General features: G+C 43.6%; 1 protein-coding gene across 6 annotated transcripts in view; it reads right to left on the minus strand.

The window, feature by feature from the left end:
- Positions 1-24,255, minus strand: part of SGCZ (sarcoglycan zeta) — a 470,824-nt gene that overhangs the window by 102,745 nt on the left and 343,824 nt on the right. For all 6 annotated transcript variants that reach the window (XR_012645368.1, XR_012645367.1, XR_012645369.1 and 3 more), the window contains one exon: positions 23,456-23,543. Coding sequence is in view for 2 of the 6 variants with exons in the window: in XM_074992835.1 (XP_074848936.1) it covers positions 23,456-23,543 (88 nt within the window). In the remaining 4 variants the exon portion in view is untranslated. The remainder of the gene's footprint in view (positions 1-23,455; positions 23,544-24,255) is intronic.

The following is a 24,255-nucleotide window of genomic DNA, read 5'->3' on the forward strand; positions in this document are numbered from 1 at the left end:
TATTTTATTAATCTATTTCCCCTTTTTATGGAATAACTATTAATATATAAATGTGAGGGGGGCTTAATTTTACATTCTTGTCTGAGGCACAAAATTACCTAGTTATGGCACTGCTCCCTCCCCACTCTGTTTTGAATTGCCTTGGGTCACCAAGTCTTCCTGAATTGTCAGAATGGGTCCCCAACTGGAAAAGGTTGGGAACCACTGCCTTAAAGGGACAACATTATTTTTCTTGCAGGTGGCTATTTGACTATTTGATGAGGAGGTTTTAAGAGATCCTCTACCAAAATCAGTAACTTTCTAAGATGTAAAATCCTTTGTTATGCCTAAAATAATTGAAAACATTCTAACAAACAAATGACAAAATTTCATAAACATGTCCGTTATGAAGATCACACAAAATAAATTTGTTTTCTTTGTCTAAAAGCAATGAACTTTGTTATGAATACACTAAAACACTCAATGATTAATTTAAAATTGTGCCATTGTTTCAGGGTGTTACATAAGTAGTAACCTGGAATGATTGCTTTATGAAGGCTTCAGAATACATTTAAAATATAAAATCATCTTAGAAATACTGATGAAGAAAATGAAGAAACAGAAAAGGGATGCATCATGTACTTAATAATTATTGTCGTATTCAGCAGAACAGCTGACTTGCCCTTCTTAGAGACATAATTGAGATACACGTCTCCTAGAACTGGAAGGGACATCAGGAGGTCATCTAAGTTACGTCTACACGTGAAGCCTACATCGAAGTAGCTTATTTCGATGTAGCAACATCGAAATAGGCTATTTCGATGAATAACATCTACACGTCCTCCAGGGCTGGCAACGTCGACGTTCAACATCGACGTTGCGCAGCACCACATCGAAATAGGCGCTGCAAGGGAACGTCTACACGCCAAAGTAGCACACATCGAAATAAGGGTGCCAGGCACAGCTGCAGACAGGGTCACAGGGCAGACTCAACAGCAAGCTGCTCCCTTAAAGGGCCCCTCCCAGACACAGTTGCACTAAACAACACAAGATCCACAGAGCCGACAACTGGTTGCAGACCCTGTGCATGCAGCATGGATCCCCAGCTGCAGCAGCAGCAGCCAGAAGCCCTGGGCTAAGGGCTGCTGCACACGGTGACCATAGAGCCCCGCAGGGGCTGGAGAGAGAGCGTCTCTCAACCCCTCAGCTGATGGCCACTACGGGGGACCCCGCTATTTCGATGTTGCAGGACGTGGATCGTCTACACGTGCCCTACTTCGACATTCAACTTCGAAGTAGGGCGCTATTCCCATCCCCTCATGGAGTTAGCGGCTTCGACGTCTCGCTGCCTAACGTTGATGTTAACATCGAAATAGCGCCCAACACGTGTAGCCGTGACGGGCGCTATTTCGAAGTTAGTGCCGCTACTTCGAAGTAGCGTGCATGTGTAGACACGGCTCTAGTCCAGTCCACTGCCTTCTTGGCAGGGCCAAGCACCATCCCTGACATCTATTTGCCCCAATCCCTAAATGACAACCCTGGGTTTAGCACACCAGTGCTCAAACCACTGAGCTATACTTCTGCAGAGATTTTACAAATACATTGTTAAACTTCAGGGTACAAGAAAAAAACTTGCGACTGAGTTTTTAGTCCCAAAATTAGCGCTTTTAATTAGGTACCTTCTGCCTGTCCAGTCTTCACCATCTGCCATACAGTGGGAAACATGCTCCCTCTTTTAAGAAAGAAATGATAGAAAAGTTTTTCCTCAAACGTGATTTGCTAATTCCTGAGTTCAGAATTTGGTTGGTAAGGGTGAGCATAGAGTGGGAGAGAAGAGGGAGACAGTGGGGAGGTGTCGGGGCCAGGACACAGTGGGGGGCATGACCTGCCTCAGAGAAGGGATGGAGTATGGGTGAACTCACAGGCTGTGGAACTTGTCTCCCCAAGCAGCATCTTCCCACTGCCCATGATCAGGATGCACTGAGTCATGTGTCAGAATGATGGTCACTTTTGAGCATCTATTTGATAGTTTTCATTCTCTGCGTTTTTCAGCTTTCCACACAAAAGACATCATAATGGGAATAATATTTTCCATGTGTATAAAACTCAGGTCTACACAAGAGAAGTGCTATGTGTTAAGTATTTTTATTATGTGTACCAGAACAACCAACCAGAAAAAACCCCAAACTCTGCATTCTCCCGGTTTTACATTTAAGTCAGAATCTCCACTTTGTGTGGTTTCCTTTTGTATTCAGTATTGTAATGGTCTATTATTCACACAGCACAAAAATGTGCATGGACCTTTAAAGATATGCCCCTCTCCAAGGAACTTATGCACGGAATTGTGCTGTGAGTCTTGGCAATAAAAACACTCCCACTGCTATCAGCAACTATAAAAGAACTACAAAGCTGCGTAGGAGAATAAAGCTAACACTTCTACTCCTGCATCTTCTGCTGAGCTTCCAGGCTCCCACAGTACATTTTTAATCTGTTATCGAAGCACCAGTGCATGAATTGAAACTGAGGTGCCTGAAAAGCATCAATACTAAAGACTAAGTGTGCTCATTGCAATAGCTCCCTTAAATTACAGCGCACCCATTCTGTAACCAATTCACAGAAGCCATTGTTTTACCTTTTCTGCTGGGTTCCTTTAATGACTCATTTTGATGGAACTCCATAGCAAGTAACCCATCATCATCAGTCAGAGAAAGCCATGCGTTATATTCATAAAGAGCAACGGAAATCTCTTCCAATCCATCAGAAAGGCTCAGAGTTCAAAGTGAATTACTGAGAACTCACGAGCTCCACGTATGCAAAATGTAATGAAATTGACACTTAATTTACAGTGTTTTGTTTCAATAAATACAGGCTGCTTAAATATTTATTAACTACAGGGTATGTCTTGATAATAAAGATTTGAAAATGTGCAGATGCTTTTTAGACTAAGAGGATGAAAGAGATAAGGCATTTTTAATGAAGAATCAACTCCTGATATGATTTAAACTCTTTTTTTAAAATTGCAGATAAAGTGTGTGCTAAGCTAGAGAAGTTTTATTGAATACTTGCAGGAACTTCAGGTATTATATTATTTTAGCCACCAGAGGGCTCCCATATTTTTCATTGAATGTAAAGGTAGTAAAGAAAATTAAGAATTCCAAATTCCATACTTCATACATTCAATTTAAAATAATTGTGTGTTCTCTGATTCATATCAAGATGCCCATACAGTCAGATTAAAAAGAAAATAAATGTTCTGAGTGCTATGTCTTTTTATGTATAAATTAAAGATGATTAACACTTTTTCCCCTATATTTTACGCATAAAGTGGGCCATTGAAAGGTTCTCTTAAAGTTTGTGTTACATTTAAGTGACTAGGTCTGTCAGATTATTGTTAAAAGCACATAACAGGACTTAACTTTTGAATCTCTTATTGTTAATGCACTCAAAATCTTTTCCCCCTCAAATGTAATCCTGTATGGATAACTCTAGAAGCACACTATTTTCTACTTTATCTTTGAATCAGTACAGGTTTGTTAGTCTCAAATGCATATATCCAATTGCACTTAAGGTTGAAGGTTCAAGTGCAGAGTTATGGAGGAACACAAAAGCAAGTCTCAGGTACAATAGCTTGTACCAGACGCATATCAGAACTATTCATCCTAAAGACAATTATCAGGGATCCACAGTCAGTAGGTGCAGCATAGCATGGAAGTATGGAGAACAAATATTTGCAGAATTCCCTTTCCTTTCTATATACGGCTTCTATTCAACATTCTTTCCTCCATCTTTTGGTGGAGTTGAAACTCCAGAATAGGTTCAATAAGGGGCTCGAGGGTTGACAAGAAGTGGGTGGGGAGCTGGATCTCAAATTTTTACAATGGAGGAGGAGGAGGAGGAGTGAAAATCATCGCAAAAGGAGAGCTAATATGTATATAGTTTCCCATCATATGATTCTCTTATTGACAACTAATTTTCACTAAATAATAGAGTGTAGCTATGTCATTTTACATAGACTGTATCTACACTGAGCTGTTCTTGCTTGATGCAAATGAGGGCCATTGAAAATGAAAACAGCTGCTCATTTGCATATTCATGTAAGAGGCTGATGCCTGCAGAAAATAAGCTGCGTAAACATGGTTTTGCCTGCAAAACCCCCCTTTGTTGGCAGGTCCCTATCCTTCATTTTTTTTCCCAGAAATAACGGGCTACCATGGAAGGGAGATTGTGCTGGCAGAACCCCATCTACACTGCTTGTTTTCTGCCGGCAGCAGCCTCTGCCGGCCGGGAAATCTCATGTGAATATAGAAATGTGTGACCTTTTTCATTTTCAAGAGTCCTCCTTTGCATCGTGCTGCTGGCAGCATGGCTCACTGTAGATGCAGGCATAGTGATTAATCATTCAAATGTTATACAGTCATTGTTTTAATGTTACAGATAATCATCATATTGTGGTAACAACATTTTTCCCATTACTCTAGCATATTTGTAGGATATTAAAAAGAAGCACTAAAGTCAGACGTTATTAAATTAGCAGGTCCTGATAACTTACATCCAAAAGTTTTGAAAGATCTGGCTGGAGAGTTCACTGGATTGTTAATACCAGTTTTCAGTAAGTCTTGAAGCACCAAGGAAGTCCCAAAGATTTGAAAGAAAGCTAATGTCATGCCAGTTTATAAAAGAGCAATAGGACAACCGGGGTTGCAGGGAGGGGTTAATCATAGGCTTTTCAGTCTGTTACTGATCCTAACGCAAGATAACTTTGGCTCAAGGAAAGAGCATCGACATAAGATACTTAGATTTCTGTATGGAATTTGACTTGGTACCAAAACACAACATTTTGATTAAAAACAGAATATAAAATTATCCAGCACACATTAAAAGCTAATAGATCTAACCAATAGATCTAAAAATGTAATTGTAAACATGGAACGGGTGTGTTTTCGGTAGCTCCCACAAGGATCAGTTCTTGGCCCTGTGCTATTAAACTTTTTATTAGTGTCCTGGAACAAAAAAATAAAAAGTGAAAAAGTTTGCAGATGACAAAATAAAATCATGAATAGGAGTATAGCGGTTGTACCTCTATGTTTGATTCTTGTGTGACTATTGCTGGTACACAGTGTCCAGTTTTGGTGCCCATAATTCAAAGGCAAATTAGAGATGGTTCAGTGGAGAGAAACAAGAATGATTAAAGGGTTAGAAACCATACTTTACAGTAGTAGACTCAAATTGCTCAATCTATTTTGCTTAATAAGGTTAAAATGCGACTTTATGATAGTACATAAGTAGCTACACAAGGAGCAAATATTGAATAATGGTCTCCTCAATCTAGGAGAGAAAGGCATAACATGATCCAATGGGGCTCTAAATTGAAGCTAGATAAATATGGTGTAAATTTTTGGCAGTGAGACTAATTAACCTTTAAACTTGAAACAGTTTACCATGCGGTGAATGGTGAATGCGGTGAATTCTGCATCATTGACTTTGAGGAAGTTCTATGGCCTGGGTTATACAGGAGGCTAGATTAAATGATCACAGTGCTCCCTTATGACCTTGGAATCTGTGAATCTAAAAGATATCTATCAGGAAAAATATGAAATGGACTTGGCTGATGTAAATAGCAATGAGGTAGAGAGCTTTCCTCTCCATATCATGGATCTGTGGATTTTTGGTGGCCTGTGTGAAATGAGTTTAATGATCACATTAAACATAACTATATCTGGCCTCCGTAGAGGTTTGGGGGAACCAATGGCAAAAGGCGTAGGTGCAGAAGGATTTATATCCAGTTGTGCGCAGATTTCTTCTGCACAGACACAGAAGAAAACAGCTGAAATGGTGCCTTCTGAGGACTCTACCCTGTTGCACAAGGTGTGCATGGGGCATATTGGAGACCTCTAAATATTCCAGGAAGCACTATGGGTCTGAGGTGGTCTGGGAGTTGGCCCTAACTTTGACAGGACCTCATGGCCATCTAAGTTGCATTGCGGGCATCTTCAGCCTCCAGAATAGCCAAAGGACAGCAGGACAAAAAAGTGGCTTAAATGAACCCTCGCTACTTACCTCTCCCAGGCTGAGTTCTCATCCCTCATCTTACAGATGGAGATGGAAACTAAACAATAGAATCATTTTAGCTGAAAGGGACATCTAGGCTGTGTCTACATGGGCACGAATGTTCGAAATAGACATATTTCAAAGATTACTAAGGAGGCGCTGAATTGAATATTCAGAGCCTCATTAGCATTAGGACGCTTCCAGCCGCAGCGCTTCGAAAGTACCGCTTTTCGAAAGTGCGCAGCTTGGCGCGGCTACACCTGCACCTTTCATCTCCTTATCCCAATCACTGGTTCTATCATTGAGCCAATGTTATCTTGCCTTAGGATCAATAACAGACTGAAAAGCCTATGATTAACCCTTCCCTGCACCCCCCGTTGTCCCATTGCTCTTTTTATAAACTGGCATGACATTAGCTTTCTTCCAGAATTTAGGGACTTCCTTGGTGCTTCAAGACTGGCCCTATCACTGATCGAGATCCTTGGATTTCAAAAGGTGTGGGGTCCTTTCGAAAAGGACTCCTGTGTAGCTGCACCGAGCTTCACGCTTTCGAAAGCGCCACTTTTGAAGCGGCGTGGCCAGAAGTGTCCTAATGTTAATGAGGTGTTGAATATTCAATTCAGCGCCTCCTTAGTAATCTTCAAATGGCTATTTCGAAGATTTGTGCCCATGTAGACACAGCCCTAGTGTTTTAATAGTTCATACCTAGTGAAGCTTTATTTCATTGTGTGTCTCTGCTTTTTGCTAAAAACTTCTTTCATATTATACTAAATAATGTTATCAAATCACATGTAATACTTGAGTGATCAAGTTTAGACCCCAAATTTTTTCTATTTCTGTCTTCATAAAATCCCTTACCCATACACATACTTAATTAGAACACGTGGAGATATGTGAAATCAGAGCCCTCAGGAGAATTCTGGCTGATGAGGGCAGAATTTCCTCCTGAGCAATTGCTGAAAGCACACACACACACACACACACACAGACACACACACACACACACAAAGAGGTCTGCCACCCTTGCAATGGGCACAATGTGTGCTCCACTCAGAGCACAGCCTGCTCTACTGGTGCATGTTGGAGGTGTGAATTGGACAATCCTAAACAGGTAAGAATATGCTTGCAAGAGCATAACCATAACCATGCATGTTACGCAAGGTGCAAGATTCTGTGCTACACCTCTGTGGAGCAAAGCACAGAGTGGAAGGAACTCAAACTGGCTTCAAGCAACCTTTGTGCACTCTCTATTGTGTTCTGCTCTGAAAGCAGCAGCGACCCTGAGGAGCTGTTTAAGATACAACACATTGAAAGGCTGTCCTAGGTGGCAGCAGTACTGCCTGGGATCTCCCCAGCACTGCGTGACCAATCAAGCTCCCTACACACTCCTTATATCAGGGCTTGCAAGTGGTTCCACAGAGTAAGTTGCAGGCAGTTTTCCTCAGCTCCTATGCAGAATTCTCTCTTGACATCTCTCCCAGAGAATCTAAACCATGGGTGCTTAGTGAAGCTGCTGCTTGAGACAAGCTTCACAGGCTCTGGCCCCGCCCATACACCATTTTTGCTCCTCCCAGGCACCTCCTCCACTCCCATCACTCCCTCTTCCCTTCCCTCCCTGTCCCTGCTCACCCCTTTCAGCCAAATCCTTGAATTCAAATGTAGCAAATTACTTCTACAATTTCTTTCTAAAAAAATGAATCATGTTTGCCACTAGCACGGAATAATAAACATCAGTCACAAGCTTTTTATATACCCTGATTTTTGTCAGAAATGTATTTGGAAAAATGTAGTACGGGGAAGTCAGATGTCCTTCTGAATACATTAAATATTATGGAATACATGATGCAGTTTTTCTCTGTTTTATGTTTTAACTCAGTTTTTCTAAGCTGATTTTATATTTTAAATATACTCTGAAGCCTTCATAAAGTAATCATTCCAGTTTACTATCTACTTAACTCATTTAAGACATTATTTTAAATTAATAATTCAGAGTAGTTTAGTGTATTTATAACATTTGTTGCTTTTAGACAAAGAAAACAACTTATTGTGTGTCATCTCCATAACAATAGACATATTTATGAAATTTCACTAGAAATTTGAAAATAGATTTCCAAAGATTTTAGGCATAACAAAGAATTTTATCTCGAACTAAAGCACTGCCGCTTTTGGTGGAACTTCTATCAAAACTAGTTCATCAAAAGGTTAGAAGTAAAGAAAGGGAAATTATGTGTTCAGCTATCTGGAAGAAAAGACGTTTTCCCTTTTTAGCACTCTCTAATGGGGAAATGAATGGACAAATTACATCAGGGATGGACAAAAAGGACAGGAAGACTTTGAAAGTAAATTTTTTACTATAGTAATTACAATTAAAATATGTATCCCCAAAAGGGTTGTCTTTTGGGACATTTATTTAAAAAAAATGTGTCTGAAGATCCAAGCATTTGAGGCTAAAGCTGAATTTTTAGGTTGTGCATCTAAAAAAATTATACAAGAATTTTTAGAGATGTGAAATCTTCAGCAACAAACTAATAAAATATTCAAAGCAACTTGCAAACTAATGCTGTATAAACATATAACGGAGGTACACAATTGTTTTGTCAGTGAATTCAGGGGTGGGTAACCTTTTTCAGATAAGGGCGACTGAACCAAAGAAAAATTACTTGGGGGACACACAAAACAACCACCGTTATCGTCATCCTTTGCTGATGTGGACTCCAAACAGGAAAGAAGAAAAGGGCGGGGGGGACCCAGGTTCAGAGCTTCCTAACAGACCAAAATAACTCTTTTGAGGGCCAGGGATTATTAGATTTTATGAGGCCCACTAAACTCTGGGGTGGGGGCAAGGAGGAGGAATACAGCTTGTGGGAATAGGCTTCCAGGAAGCTGGATGGGGATAGGGAGTGAGGGATCTGGGAAGGAGTTAGGGTGCAGGATCAGGAGGAGAATGGTTGTGTGGGGTTTGAGCGGGTGGTAGACTACAGAATTGGGCTGGGGCTGGGATATGTGGGCAGCAGGGAGGATGCAGGAGCAGGATGAGGTGAGGGTCTAGACAGGAGAGGGACACAAGAGTATGACCAGGTGAGAATCTGTGAAGGAGTGGAGCACAGGAATGGGGGAGAGGTGCAAGAGCAGGAAAGGGCAAGGGTCTCGGTGCGTGAGGGATACATGAGTTTGTTGGTGGCGTAGGGCTCAGGATCTGGGTGGGAGGTTGGGTGCAGAAGTCGGCTTTGGGTGGGTGTGCAGAGTCTGATTGGGATGGAGGGTGCAGGCAGTGGCTAGGGATAGGGGTTTATCTGTCACATGTACCCTGATGCTCCCAGGGACTGCCCCTCAACTGCACCCATAGGTCATGATTCCCAGTGTTCTCCATGTAAACTCATTTTCTTTGTCTGTCTCTGTGAAGTAGTAGAGCTACACTTACGGTGCTTTGCTTCTTATGTACTTAACAAAACTTATTATTTTTTTTCCTTTCAAGGTTATCATCACACGTGCCTTGAACAACATTTGGAGTAACAGTCACATAACAGAATTTAGAATTACATAAACATATTTTACAACTTAGCAAATGCACTGTGAAATAGATAGCTGCATTATGACCAAATCCCTCAGAAAACATGTCAACAGATTAGGAAAATTTTGCAACACCCTACCCCACGACCCAATAGTATTAAAATCAGTTGAGCGCCATCAGAGTTACTAATATTAAGCATTCTAGCAGACAGATAGCTAGTTCCATTATTTTACCTCCCTTTAAAATAATCATGTCCAGAAAAATCATTGCAAATATTTATTTTCTCTGAAGCCAGATAAATTCCACTAGGGACTAGCTATATTGGGAAAGATAAAATAAATAAGCTGCTATCTGATGCTGGCATTTCAAGGTATACGCTGATCATACTGGCTCTCAGAAATGTCTGTGGACACAGAGCTTAAACAAATGAAGGTAGTTTGTGGTACACCTGCACTAGGGCTTTCAACATTACTAAAACGTGTTAAATTCAATAGATTTAGCAATGGGGAGAAATGTACCAAAGTGTATTTATTTTAATTCTATTGCCAGTTGTTAGAGCCAAAAGCAGCATCAGAGGCACTGGAAATATTTTCAGACTCAGGGGCCATGTCCACATGGGGTGGTGGGGGTGTCTGTTATAGGTGAGCTGTGCTTTATAATCCAGGACCATGTCTATTACAGTAGGGCTGCTTATAATCCAGAGATCTGTTGGCTGTGGGTCAGGACTAAGACCTGTCGAGAAGAAGGAAGCATGTTAAAAGCAGACACCAGCTGTCAGTCAAGGGAAAGAGTTATGAGTACCTACTTGATGCAGGGGCTAGGGAAAGAAAAAAACGGCTTACTGTTGGGAGGGAGCACAGTGACATGTTGAGTGTGTTTGCCTTGGATTCAGGGTGTTAGGACTGCCAGCAAGAGAAATTCCCTGTTGGAAAGAAAATGGGAATTGCACCCAGAGGGGTGTTATCTTAAAGAGCCCAAAAGAGACCTGGAAGGAAATAGATAAATGTAGAAATCACTCCTGGGAATAGTGAAATAGCAGGGTGCTCCCACCTCCACAGTCATTTTATTAGTAGGGCCTTGGGATTGCAGCCCATGGAATATGCTTCCCTGCATTTCAGCTGTCTCTCCTTCAGGGGCTGAGCCAGTGTTCTTGAGGCAATGTTGACAACGAGTAACATAAGCTTCTGCAAGAAGGAGAGAAGACTGATACCTCAAGAGAGGCTTTTGGCCCCGTGGTAAAGAAATGACTCCTGCACTGAGGGGCAAAGGAGTATGGAACTTTTTAGCCATGAAGAGGCCAAGACACTTTTCAGTTTGGGAAAGGCCTAGACCACCTGATGAAGGTGTACAGTACAGAATGCGGAAGGACAAAGATGTGTTGAACTTTGTTTACTGTTCACTTTACTAGCCTGGAGAAGCCTATTTTAGCTTTCTTCAGAGGGTGGAGAAGAAAAAAAGGACACCCCTTTTCTGTGCTAGAAGCAGAGTTTGGAAAAGTACCCCAAGAGTTAAGTAAAACTGCAGCTGCTTTCACTTCTGAGTAAAATCTAGATGTGATGTTGGTATGCGTGCATGTGCGTATATTTTATCTCAAGTAGTTTTCCAGAGGGACACCAGTAACTTGTGTTTAAGTACATTACCCTCAAAGCTGCTGCAATTTTACTCAAGCAACTTTTGGGCAACTTTTCCCAACTCTGACTAGAAGGCTAGACACAAAAAAAGCAGTTACGTCACTCAGCCCTATAAACAACAGCCCGAAGAATCTGACAGGCGAAGAAGTGTCAGAAAAATCTCTCTTCCTTTCCAGAAGCAAGAGTGGTGAGAAGCCTCGTACATATAAGGCATCTAATAATCAGAGGCCTTAAAAACAGGGTGCGACGGTACTTTCCTGGAAATTCAGCTGCTGAAGGTGGCACTGAAGTAGGCAATTCAACAAGATGTTTTTCTGCACCTCCCTTGGATGGACCCTATCCTCATTTTTCACATCTTCTGATCAGTAAAGGGCTACTCTCCCTTTAAGATCATGTGAGGGTCATCTCATTGCAGGTGTCTGATATAATCAAAACTAGACCTTGATTATGAGAAAAGTGGCTCTAGGGAATAGTTGTGTCCAGGAAGGAAAAGGTGAAGGGAATAAGCAGGCTAGTGCTTCTTTAAGGGCTAAGGATCAGGACCTTTGTTAAGTGGCAGTTAAAATCTCCTACCCAGCACAGACTCATGTGTCAAGTAATTAGACCCATCTTGGACAGCTTGAGTGAATTGGCACAGATGATTCAAGGGGGAGGTTCCCCTTTCAGTCAGGAAGTTTGCTGCAGGGGGAAGAACTGAGCCAGGACACAGTTCCAAGAGTAAGGATCAGGGACTTCCGTATGGGAACACATAGGCCCCAAGAAGCTGCGCTATGACAGTCTGCAACTAAAAGGGAGCTCAGACATCAGAATAGATTAGATTAGATTCCAGATGAGGAGGAATATTATTTTACAGATTCTTGGAACATGTGAATTATTCTGGGGACTCAGAGTAAGTACTGTGTTGGGACTGGCTTGCAAGGTGGGAGAGGAATCCAACACATGTAACAAATAATCTGGTGAAACCTCCACAAATGAAAGCTCATGACATTTCCCACCTCCTTTTTAGGAATAGTCTGTTTACTGGACAATAATACCTTTAACTTAAGCTGGGGAGTGGGGAAGCCTCTGATTTAGTCATATTGTGCTATTTGACGTTAAGATGTGTCTCCATTTAGATGCAGGGATTTGCTCCAATTACTTCTGAAGGCTACTGAGTGGTTCTTGACCTGAGCAATTCAGATCTGAGAGATCAAATGACAATTGTTTCAATGAGTCTTAGTTATTCCATGTGATTATTTAATTGCACGGTTATGGAATATTCTTATTCAGAGAAATAGAAGAATGGTACTAGAATATTTTAAATAATCAGCTCCAGTAAAAGCTTTATTAAATGGCACCCCCAGAGAATCAGGGATGCCAGATAATAAAATGTGCCAGTTGGCAGAGCTGGGGCCAGCAACCAGCTCTGCTCTTCTCCTCACGCCACCCGTGGCTGGGCAGTGGGACACTGGTCCCACGGCAGCCAGCACCAGCCGGGACACTGGTCCCATGGCAGCCGGTGGCCACAGCAGCACATGCCAGTTGGCTAAATGTACCAGTTATCCAAATGCTGGATAAACAGGCTTTTATTGTATATGACCGATTCAATGCTATCAGTTCCCCTCAATGTATTGTATTTATTATCAATACAAATAACAAATTAAATAGAAATATATCTTAAATGCTTCCTTATTACAGAATTTAAAATTATGCATTAAAAATATCTCGAGGTTAAACCACCATGTCAGAACTTTTGATTTACCTTACAGAATGAGAAATCTTGGTATAAATCTCACTGAAAAAAGTCCATACTATTTTGCATGGCAGCAGAGCAACAAATTAATTAACTTGATTAACCAGCACACTAAAAATAACTATTTTTTATTTGTGGGCATTCATTGGTATTGATATTACAATGAGAAATGTGTATGGCTACAAGATCACACTGAAATCAGCTGAGTTTGATTTCACACTACTTTTGAATACTGTGCTGAAGCAAAGTGAACTTTGATTTATGATATTCTTTTAAAAATAGGAAGGAAACAAACACGATAGTAGAGTATTCTATTATCTAATTTGCTAACAATGTGCATCAGACTAAAGGTATTTGAGAGCAACCAAGCTTATGTTAGCCAAAAGAGAAAGAGAGAGAGAGAGAGAGAGAGAGAGAGAGAGAGAGAGAGAGAGAGTGTGTGTGTGTGTGTGTGTGTGTGTGTGTGTATATATATATATATGGCCCCTTTTGCCTCGAGAGTTGGTGGTTAGTAGCAGCAGTGAGGATCTATGGGCAGATCTTTCCTGGCACTGACAGAAAAGTGATGCTCTATAGCTGCTGCTCAAGTTGCCCTTCTTTGGGATCTTGATGAGGTAGCCTTCCTTCCAGTCAGCTGGCATATCCTCTTCACAGATCTTCTCAAAACAGGGTAAACTGTATCTCTACTGAGGTACTGATGCCCACATCAATCTTCAGGAATAAATGCAGGGACCAAAACAACCTGACTTTCAGCTTCAAAGAAGAGACAAGACTACCTACCAAGCAAGTGAAAAAGATGCTTCAGAATCTCATCTGCCAGAAGGAATCAATAGCTACGTCTACACATGAATGCTACATCGAAATAGATTATTTCGATGTAGCGACATCAAAATAAGCTATTTCGATGAATAGTGTCTACACGTCCTCCAGGGCTGGTGCCGTCAACATTCAACGTCGACGTTGGGCAGCACCACATCGAAGTAGGCGCTGCAGGGGAGCGTCTACACGCCAAAGTGGCCCACATCGAAATAAGGGTGCCAGGAACAGCTGCAGACAGGGTCACAGGGCGGACTAGCACTTCTGGGGCAACAGCTAGCTGCTCCCTTAAAGGGCCCCTCCCAGACACACACAGCCTGCACAGCACACGGTCTGCAGAGCCATAGGCATGCACACCTCGGCGAAGCAGTATGGACCCCCAGCAGCAGCAGCAGCCAGAGGTCCTCACAGCTGCCCCTGCACGAGCAGTGCTTGCCCTGCCCAATGCCATGCAGGAGGCAGCTGATCACCTTTTAGTCACAGAAGAGGAGCTGCCCGCAGGGGAGGAGGGAGCAGCCCCAGACCCTGCTGTCCTCTGCCCCACCCCCGCCGCACACACCACCGGCTGTGGAGCTACCCCACGAGCACTGACTGGTGGGAGCGGCTGGTGCTCGGCAATTGGGACGATGACCGCTGGCTCCAGAACTTTCGCATGAGCCGGCAGACATTTCTGGAGCTCTGCCAGTGGCTCACCCCCGCACTGAGGCACCAGGACACCGCCATACGGCCTGCCCTCAGCGTCAAGAAATGGGTTGGCATCCCTGTCTGGAAGCTGGAGACTCCAGACAGCTACTGATCCGTGGGCCAGCAGTTTGGCGTGGGCAAGGCCACCGTCGGGGCTGTCCTCGTGGAGGTAAGAGGACCCACGGGGAGGGGGAGAGCAGCCCTGGGGGGGGGAGGGCCAGACACACCCTGCACACCCCTCACTGGTGCTCTCCCATGTCCTTCCCCTGCAGGTCGTCCGCGCCATCAACGCCCTGCTCCTCCACAGGTTCATGCAGCTTGGGGACCCGGATGCCGCCATCACAGGGTTTGCCAGCCTGGGCTTCCCAAATTGCTTCGGGGCTCTGGATGGGACCCATATCCCCATCCGAGCTCCAGAGCACAGCCGAGGACGCTTCCTGAACAGGAAGGGCTATCATTCGGTGGTCCTCCAGGCCTTGGTGAACAGCTGGGGCCGCTTCCTGGACATTTATGTTGGCTGGCCTGGCACCACCCACGACGCCTGGGTGTTCAGGAATTAGGGCCTGTACCGCTGGCTGGAGGCGGGGACCTACATCCCCCAGCAGGAGATCCCTGTGGGGGACACCACCATGCCCCTCTGCATCATCGCAGACGTGGCATACCCCCTCCAGCCCTGGCTCATGCACACTTACACGGGCCATCTGTTAGCCAGCCAGAAGCGCTTCAACACGTGCCTGAACCATGAGCGCCAGGTGATTGAGCACACTTTTGGCAGCCTCAAAGGGCGCTGGAGGTGTCTCCTCACCTGCCTGGATGCAGGCCCCACCAACATCTCCCAGATTGTGGGCGTGTGCAGCGCACTCTACAACCTGGTCGAGAGCAAGGGGGAGACATTCTTTCAGGGCTGGGCTGTGGAGGCTAGCAGGGCTGACGTGCAGCCACCCGCTCCCCCCAGTCGGCAGGTGGACCCCGAGGGGATCTGGAGCCGGGAGGCCCTGCGGGCCCATTTTGACCAGGCCGCGGGGTGAACACTGGCAGACCCCCCACCCTCCACAACACTCCCTGCCCCCACACCCACACCCCCCCCACTTTGCTTGCAAATAAAAATAGACCTGTTGTTTTTGAAACCACAAAACAGTGAATTCTCTTATTAATACAATATATATATAAAATAAAACAGTGGAACAAAAGGGGGGGAACTATTTTCATGGGGGGGCAGGTATCACAAAAGAACAGGGGTCTAACACAAACTATATACAAATATAATGGGGATATGTACAAAGGGGGAGGGGGGCATGTCCTGGGCCCCGCACCCCCTACTGTCCAGTGCCTGGGGTTGGCGGGCGCGACCCTCGCCTCAGCCTCAGCCCTGGCCGAGGCTGGCTGGGGGCCAGGCCAACCGGCAGATACGGCCGGTGGGTGTCAGCAGGCCCCAGGTCCCCCTTGGCGGAAGGCCCCGGGGTGGCAGACGGTGGTGGGACGGCGGTCGGAGCAGCGGGCAGGGCAGCGTGGCATGGAGAACCAGGTAGTCCGCTATGTGCTCAAAAGTGCGCATAAAGGTCCCCTATGCCTCCTGGTGCCAGGCCAGTGCCCGCTCCTGAAATTGCAGCTGCCACTCGTCCACCTGCAGGCGCCCCTCCAACACCTCCCGCTGACACCGGAGGGTTGCGAGCAGCTGGGGGTCCATTGCCGTCCTCTGGTGGTGCTGGGTCTGCTGTCAACCCCACCCTGGGGCTGGTTGGTGCTCCGCCGAGGGGTTGGCCTGCAGCAATGGCCCAGGTGGGCTTTCCAGGACCACTGACACCTCGCTGGTGCTCTCCGGGCCTTCTGATGGTGCAGCTGCAGAACACAGGGGTGAAAAGAAGAGTGGACACAGCCGTTAGTGTGGCCCCCAAGCTAGGGCCCTTGTCCCCCCACCCCTCTGCTGCTGGTTCCCCATCCCCGTCCCCGGGAGATGCTGCTGATGATGATGGGTGTCCTCCCGCCCCGGGGGACCCTAGGTTCCACTCCCCCCATCCCCAGGGATGGGACATGGCACTGTCCTGCTGGGGGGGTAGGGGCTGATGTACTCTTCTGAGGGACATTCCACTGCTGTCCTTGGGGCCATGGTCATCTGGGCATGTGGAGGGCCCTGGTCATGTCTCTTGTCCCTGCCCCTCAACCCCGGGGGTGTGCACCGGGGGGGTACATACCTGATGGCCCGCTCCCACGGTCGGGGAACAACCTCTGGGCGGACGCCCTGCTGGAGCTCCAGGACGGCAGGATTATTTGGAGCCCCCCATTGCTGGAGGAGGATTCCCCCTCCTTTTCCTCTGGCATCCCAGGGGTGGACTCCGCCTCTGGGGCCTGCTGGGGCTCGCCTCCGGGGTGGACTCCGCCTCTGGGGCCTGCTGGGGCTCACCTCCAGGGTGGAATCCGCCTCTGGGGCGGACTCCGCCTCTGGGGCCTGCTGGGGCTCGTCGGCTGAGGTGTCAAGAGTGGCCAGTGGGGAGGAGGTGTACCAGGGGCCCAGGATTTCCCTGAGCTCCCTGTAAAAGGGGCAAGTGGCGGGGGTGGCCCCACATCAGCTGGCCGCATCCCGGGCCCGGGCGTAACCCTGCCACAGCTCCTTAACAGTAGTCCTGATGTGGTCAGGAGTGTGGTCATGGTGACCCCGGGTGGCCAGGCCCTCGGCCAGCTGAGCAATCACATCCGCTTTCCGCCTCTTGCTCCCCATTACCTGGAGCACCTCCTCCTCGTTCCAGAGCCCCAATAGGTCCCGGATCTCGGCCTCTGTCCAGGAGGGGCCCCGCTGCCTCTTCCCGGGCTGGCTGCCAGGCTGGGAGCCCTGGCTCCCCTTGGGGGGATGCCTTGGGGGCGCTTGGGGGGCTGGCAGGCGGCCATTGCAGCAGGGGGGTGTCTTGGGGCTGCAGGTAGGCATGCAGGCTAGCCACGTGTTACTGCTGCTGCCTGCACGCATTCTCAGCTTCCTGCACAGGAAGGCGGGGGTGGGAAGCTTTAAGGGGCCGCTGCACGCAGCGACCATGGAGCTCAGGGGCTGGAGAAAGCGTCTCTCAACCCCTCAGCTGATGGCTGCCATGGCGGACCCCGCTATTTTGATGTTGTGGGACGCGGATCGGCTACACGTGCCCTGCTTCGACGTTCAACGTCAAAGTAGGGTGCTATTCCCATCCCCTGATGGGGATAGCGACTTTGAAATCTTGCTGACTTACGTCTATGTCAACTTCAAAATAGCGCTCGCCACGTACAGACGTGGCAGGCGGTATTTCGAAGTTGGCGCGGCTATTTTGAAGTAGCCGGCATGTGTAGACGTGACTAATAAGTGTTTGACTATGTCCAATATATTTCCCTTAGAGTTAAATGGAAATTTTATTTATTAGTAATTTTAATCATACATCTTTGTTATCAACTCCTGAATGTTAACTATCCTGTAGTACATACACACACCAGTCAACACAGCGATGGGAGTACTGTCAGAAATATGGTTATCTGCAGGGATATCAAAATGAATTCTTTATCATGCAACCTGACCGAAATCACTTCTATTTTATGCATAAAAATAAAGGTAGTTCTCTTGGATATGTCAGAAAAATCTCAGAGCAAAGTTAGCCATGGCTGTATCACAAGTAGTCAGAGTTACACTTCTGTCCTTAGAAACCTTATGTGAAAGTTAATACACTTCCAGAACTGGCCAATTGTTTCTTGCCTAAATGGTCTTCCAAATGGCTAACTCTAAGCTCATTGCTTATATCCCACATCTTTATACAACTGAGCTTTTTTGGTAAATTAGCTGCCTTGTTACATGCTAAATGTTTCAGCACATTTGAATTTAAGAGACTTAGTTTCTTCAATTTAAAATGAAAACCAGATGTTATTCTATGAAACAAGTTTTGAAATCACTGTCTTAAATACTAATGAGACTTTATTAAAGGAAATCTTCTCCCAAAATAATTGTTTTCATTTTTAATTAGAGGAAGCAAAAATTGAACACAATATTTAATGGTTGTAGAATTTTAAAAAGGCCCTTTGCAGAGCAAGCAAAATTTCATGAATATAACATGATTTTAGTATCTAATTTGTTTATTCAATAAAGAAGCTGAAGTACAGAACAGTACTGGTCCAAATTTTATGATAAAATTGTGTTTTGACTAAAATGAAAATTTACATGGAATGTGTCAGCTTTTATGGCATTTTCATACATATTTTACATAAATAAAGGAATTGAAAAGAACTTTTAAAGAGCCAGGTCCACAAACTGGAAAGATAAAAATAATGAGCAGGTAGAGCAAAAGGAGATCTCTAACGGACATGCAGCACAGTAATGTCCTTCAGTGGAATCCAGCCACAGGGGTTGAGGGCTTCTGAAGGAAAGGACTGGGATATCAGGAACATGGAAGAGTTAGGGGACCATTCTGACAGCTTAACAAAAACAAACTGGTGGAAATCATGAAGTTAAATCTCTGTGGAGAAGGCAAGCCCAATGAGCAGCCTCATCTGGTAAATTCCAGTCTGCCAGCCCCCCGCACCACAGCTGTCTTTTTAGCACCCCTTTCACGTAATGGCTGGGGACAGCCCATGACAAAGAACATTGGAGTGCAGGTGGGAAAACAAATGTTACTGGACAGCTGGGCAGCAATAACTATGAAAGGGCATTTGTAAGAAGTGAGGATTCATTGTATTACCAGAGTAACTCACACCATGTATATTAGGGAAAAAAAAACTGTAATAAAACTAGGGAAAGAAGAGCATGTCAACCAATGAAGTGAAAGCACAGAAAACCAAGGGATGGTTCAGTGCCAAAGGAGACCTGACCAAGCATCAAATGGATATCTATAGTCATGATCCAGGATTAGGCTTCCTTCCTTTCACTCTTTCTGAATGGTAGAGTAGTATGTTCTGTGAGAGATATTGGATTGACTTACCCAGATATGTTTAGTAGACCTGAGAAGTAAAGAGTTGGGTTCAAAGAAGAGATGTCAAAACTCATGAAAGTGAAGAACAAAATATTGTTTCTTCTCTTTTTTCCCTTTATTACAGATTAGCAATGGTGAAGTGATGAATGTTTATAACGTGTCCCCTGATGTGAAGAGTGTGTAAAACTTGGTGTCGAGTTTTAGAAACATTACAACTGATGATTTGCTGGTCCCAAGGCTACCTAAGATGTACAAAAGACACCAATTGCACAGTAAGAACAGAGAAGAAAATTACTTATAAATACCCCATCTGAAAGTAAAATCACACTACCTTTCCAGGACACTTGTCTTGTTTAAATGTGGCCGTAGTACAGATGACAATTGAAGAACTACCTGGGTTGTGTTTGGGGAGTATCTGTGGGCCAAAATGCCAACTGGGGATGGAGTTGTATGGTTTGGAAGTTCATGGGTCTACAATACATTCCAAGAAAGTGGTGGCATATAAACAAACTAGGACTTTTAAGACAGGATATGGAACGTTGTGGAAATCTGGGGGTTTTCTAAGGCAAAACATTTTCACTTTAGATGGCCCAGATGATGGGCTTTAATTTAAGCAATTCTGATGGCAAATAATATGGAACACTGTCCCCACCCCACCATCCCAATCCCAAATATATGCCTCCAACACAGAATCTTTTAATATGATGCCCTTTAGAAACCGTATCATAAGTGATTCTGCAGCAACTATACTGGGTGGCATGGGAGGGAACGCCCCCACCCCGCCGCCCCCACCCCTTCAGAATTCTAGAAACATTGAGAACTAAACCTTAAAATTAACTCCATAAATAAATTTGGTCAAGCCACTGGAAGCAGCACTTTAACCTTGCAGCAGGAGGCCTGGAATATAATCAACATGTGCTCCAGTGCACAAACTTTGCACTGTATTAATATATTTGTAAAAATTTCAATTAAATGCATAGTAATGTTTCTCAGGCAATTGAGTGCAATATACATGGTACCAAATTTATTGTGCATCTAATATGGGGAATACAAGAAATAAAGAAAGAAGAATGATTACATGGGTTAAATTTACCTCAGCCATCTTAATAGAAAAGGGAATTAACAACACGGGGTGCGGGGGGTGGGGCAGAGGGGATTGCAATTTGCAAGGCTAGTAAGACCTGGACCTTGGGCAGCATCTGAAATTAATAATTTGACAGTGCCAATTAGGATCACTATTCCTAACTTGAAAGGGAATTTGGTATAATGGAGTGTTATGCGTATATGAGAGAATAGCATCTATAAAGAACATTGCTTCCATGTGAAGACAGCAAAACAAGGAAGAGATGAGATCAATACTGCCAGCTTTAAAAAGAAAAAGAAAAAGCACAGTTTGACATGAATGAACCTGACCACAAGTAAGGGATGTTGAGTCCTGACTAGTCATTAAAGAGTGTGTGAAGGAAGCAGTACAGATCATATTGGCAATATGTGCTCTGGGATACCACAAGTTTTGGTGGGGACAACACCAATCTAAGGGAAACTGAATGGATTTTGTGGAAAGCTCATCCCTCTGGTCCCAGTATGAGTCAATGTCCTTTGACCAAATGTATAGATTAAGGAGAATGTAACACAAAGCTGTGTGTACACTAGCCAAAAACTTCAAAATGGCCATGCAAATGGCCATTTTGAAGTTTACTAATGAAGCGCTGAAATACATATTCAGGGCTTCATTAGCATGCAGGCGGCCGCGGCGCTTCGAAATTGATGCGGCTCACCGCCACGGGGCTTGTCCAGACGGGACTCCTTTTCGAAAGGACCCCTCCTACTTCGAAGTCCCCTTATTCCCATCTGCTCATAGTTAATTCCCATCTGCTCATAGGAATAAGGGGACTTCAAAGTAGGAGGGGTCCTTTCGAAAAGGAGTCCCATCTGGACAAGCCCCGTGGCGGCGAGCCACATCAATTTCGAAGCGCCGCGGCCGCCCGCATGCTAATGAAGCGCTGAATATGTATTTCAGCGCTTCATTAGTAAACTTCAAAATGGCCATTTGCATGGCCATTTCGAAGTTTTTGGCTAGTGTAGACATAGCCAAAGTGTGATAGATGATACCCAATGTAAGTCACTGCTAACCAATCTCTTTCCAACCATAGCTCCTTTGTCCATGGACGCTGCTGATGTGGCACAAAGACAAAGAATAGTTGCGTTTCATTGCCCAACATCTGAAGATTGCAGACAATATTGTACAGGCACTGAAAAAAATCCTAGTGGGTTCCACCAGATACACACCCAGTTCATAATCTGTACCAAATTTTAATTGTGTTTCAAATGTTTACAATGCCTATGGTCTTGGGATTCTTCCACATGAAAGATAACACACCTAATCACTAAACCATTGGCTACGACTGTATTAGTCTGTTTTTTAATTCTAACTTCCATCCTGGACTGGAGAAAATTTCCTGACAAATGTTTTATTGAAACAGATAACATTTCTGCAGAAAGTTTTTATTTTAGGCAAACAGCAGATTCCAACAAAAATTCCCAACCTCTAGTAAAAGGTTCCATAAAGCCATAAATACAACATTCTGAGTAGTTTAAGATGACTCAGTACTTTGTGTTATTTCTTCTTGAATTTGTAAACAATATGACAATATTCCTTTGGACATATCCTCTTCCTGTAGAATATAAAGTATGTTGATTCTCCAGGTTGAATACATCTTAGGTTTCATAAAATGAGATACAGTTCTTTATTAAAAAGATTTTTAATATCCTTTTCCCCAGGCAACATAAGATTTTTTTATCCACAAGTTTTATTCTATACACAAGATGACAGAAATATTTTATGATAACACTGATGACAAACCCTTGACAGACACATTACTTTCCTGAAAAACTTTTTATTTTATTGTACCATCCTGTACTGGAGAACAATCTGATCAAACTGTAAATAATACTAAAGTTCTATAGCAATTAACAGTAAGTTGTAGGAGACTGTTTTCTCTTTCCCTCCTCATAGCAAAATTTAGCAGACAAGATCAAGGGCTTTTCAAGTTAACATCATCAAAAAAGTCGCAACTTTTGTTAAACACATCCTAGCGTAAGGCTCTTCAAAATTGCATCTAAATGGTAACACATTTTATACACACAACACACATACAGTTTAGTTCTTCTGGAAAACCAATACCCTTTTGGTTTCCTATCCAGTATCCCTTTACTTTTCTCTACAATACTCTCTATCTTGGGCATTTAATTATTTTAAAGGGTACCTCGGTATTGACCTTTTCCATCCATACACTCATGAATGCCAACAATGCCTTCAGTCCTGTGCTAACCACTAAAATATACAGCCTTATTAGAAATCAATACATACTTCTATTTAAAATAAAATGGACTTATAATAGGAAATATTACACTTAATAAAAGCAGGATAAAGAAAAAGGAAACCAAGAGAAAAATATACCACAGGGAAGTTTGTAACATTAGATCATTCTGAATTTTAATTTCATTTGGAATGATCATTGCTTATATTTTATAGTTCAGTTATAAAATAAACATACATCATGAGTATTTTCATTAATGACTGGGAATATGTTCTATATTACAGCACAATTACGTACTGACAACAAACACAGAAAACATTTAGCCCTCTAGGAAAGAATATCAACTTGGTTTACACTGATTTCATTCTGTTACTCAGATTCTGCAATCCATTTTGTTCACCACCAAACTCAGGATCAGAGCTAGGGAACCTTGTTCATGCTGATTGAACATATGGAAGTCTTTCCATTAGAAAACTGATAATTACTCTCAAGAAAAATATTGGAAGCAATAAGAAAAAATTCATTTTTTGCAGACCTGTCAGGTGAAATATTTGGGTTTTGTGACAAAAGAAGAAAAAATGGGAAAAAATAAAATATTTCAGTTAATGAAAAAGCCATTTCCTCTTTTTAAAAACTAGTTCTACTTCCCATTGACATCAATGAGTTGATTCAAGCCTGATGTACTATTTTTAGTATGATTATCAGAGCTTTTGCAAGGGAAAAATATACAGCCATTTACTAATATTTTCTTGTATATCACTGAATAAAAATACTATTTTAAGAGCAAAATAATACATAAAATCTTAGTGAAGAACACTCACCTACAGTTAGTTGTCCCGTTAACTGTCCCATGTGATTTCTTGCATTCACAGTTACATTTCTGTCAGACTGCAAGACCAGTGGGCTGTCCTGGGAAACACACACAGGACATGAAAATGAGAGGGAAAAAAAAGATACAAAGGTGAAATTCAGTTAGAACTGTGGGAAAAAAACAAACAAAAAAAAAACCCAACCCATATTATAGCCTTGCCTAAGCATTATATTCTTATTTTACACAAAAAAACATACACAATATCTAGGATAAGCCTAGCTAAGAGACCACCTCTCCCTGTGAAGCCCTATTACAGTTGCAATCAGTTGAGGCATTTATGCTAAATCCATTCATGCTATAATAGACTTGATACAATAGAGATTTGCTCCATAAAGTCTCGCGGCTTTGAGAATGCTCTCAGTCAACCCTCGGTACAACAGAACCTAATTTGCCAATTCCAGGGCCAAAGCTCAGTCTATTTGTCTCATCCAGCTTCTGAGGATGGATTGAGGTATGCATTGAGGTACATGGTTGTTATAGCATTTGATTATTAGCAGCTGCTTTGGCACGAAGAGTGAGCTGACTGCATATTTAATTTGTGAATTTAAATAACTGGAAAGTCACAGGGAGCTTGATTATGGAGTGTTTTGTTATTCCAATTAAAAAGAAAATAAACTAAACAAAAAACTGCCAATGCTCACTCTTTTCTAGCAAGAGGAATCATCTCTGTCCAACTAAGTTCTCCTCTTTGTTGGCAAAATAGGGAAATGACAAAAAGCTAGACTTCATCTACTTGAATGATGAATTTGA

Source organism: Carettochelys insculpta, chromosome 4 (genome assembly GCF_033958435.1).
Source record: "Carettochelys insculpta isolate YL-2023 chromosome 4, ASM3395843v1, whole genome shotgun sequence".
Lineage (NCBI taxonomy): Eukaryota > Metazoa > Chordata > Testudines > Carettochelyidae > Carettochelys > Carettochelys insculpta.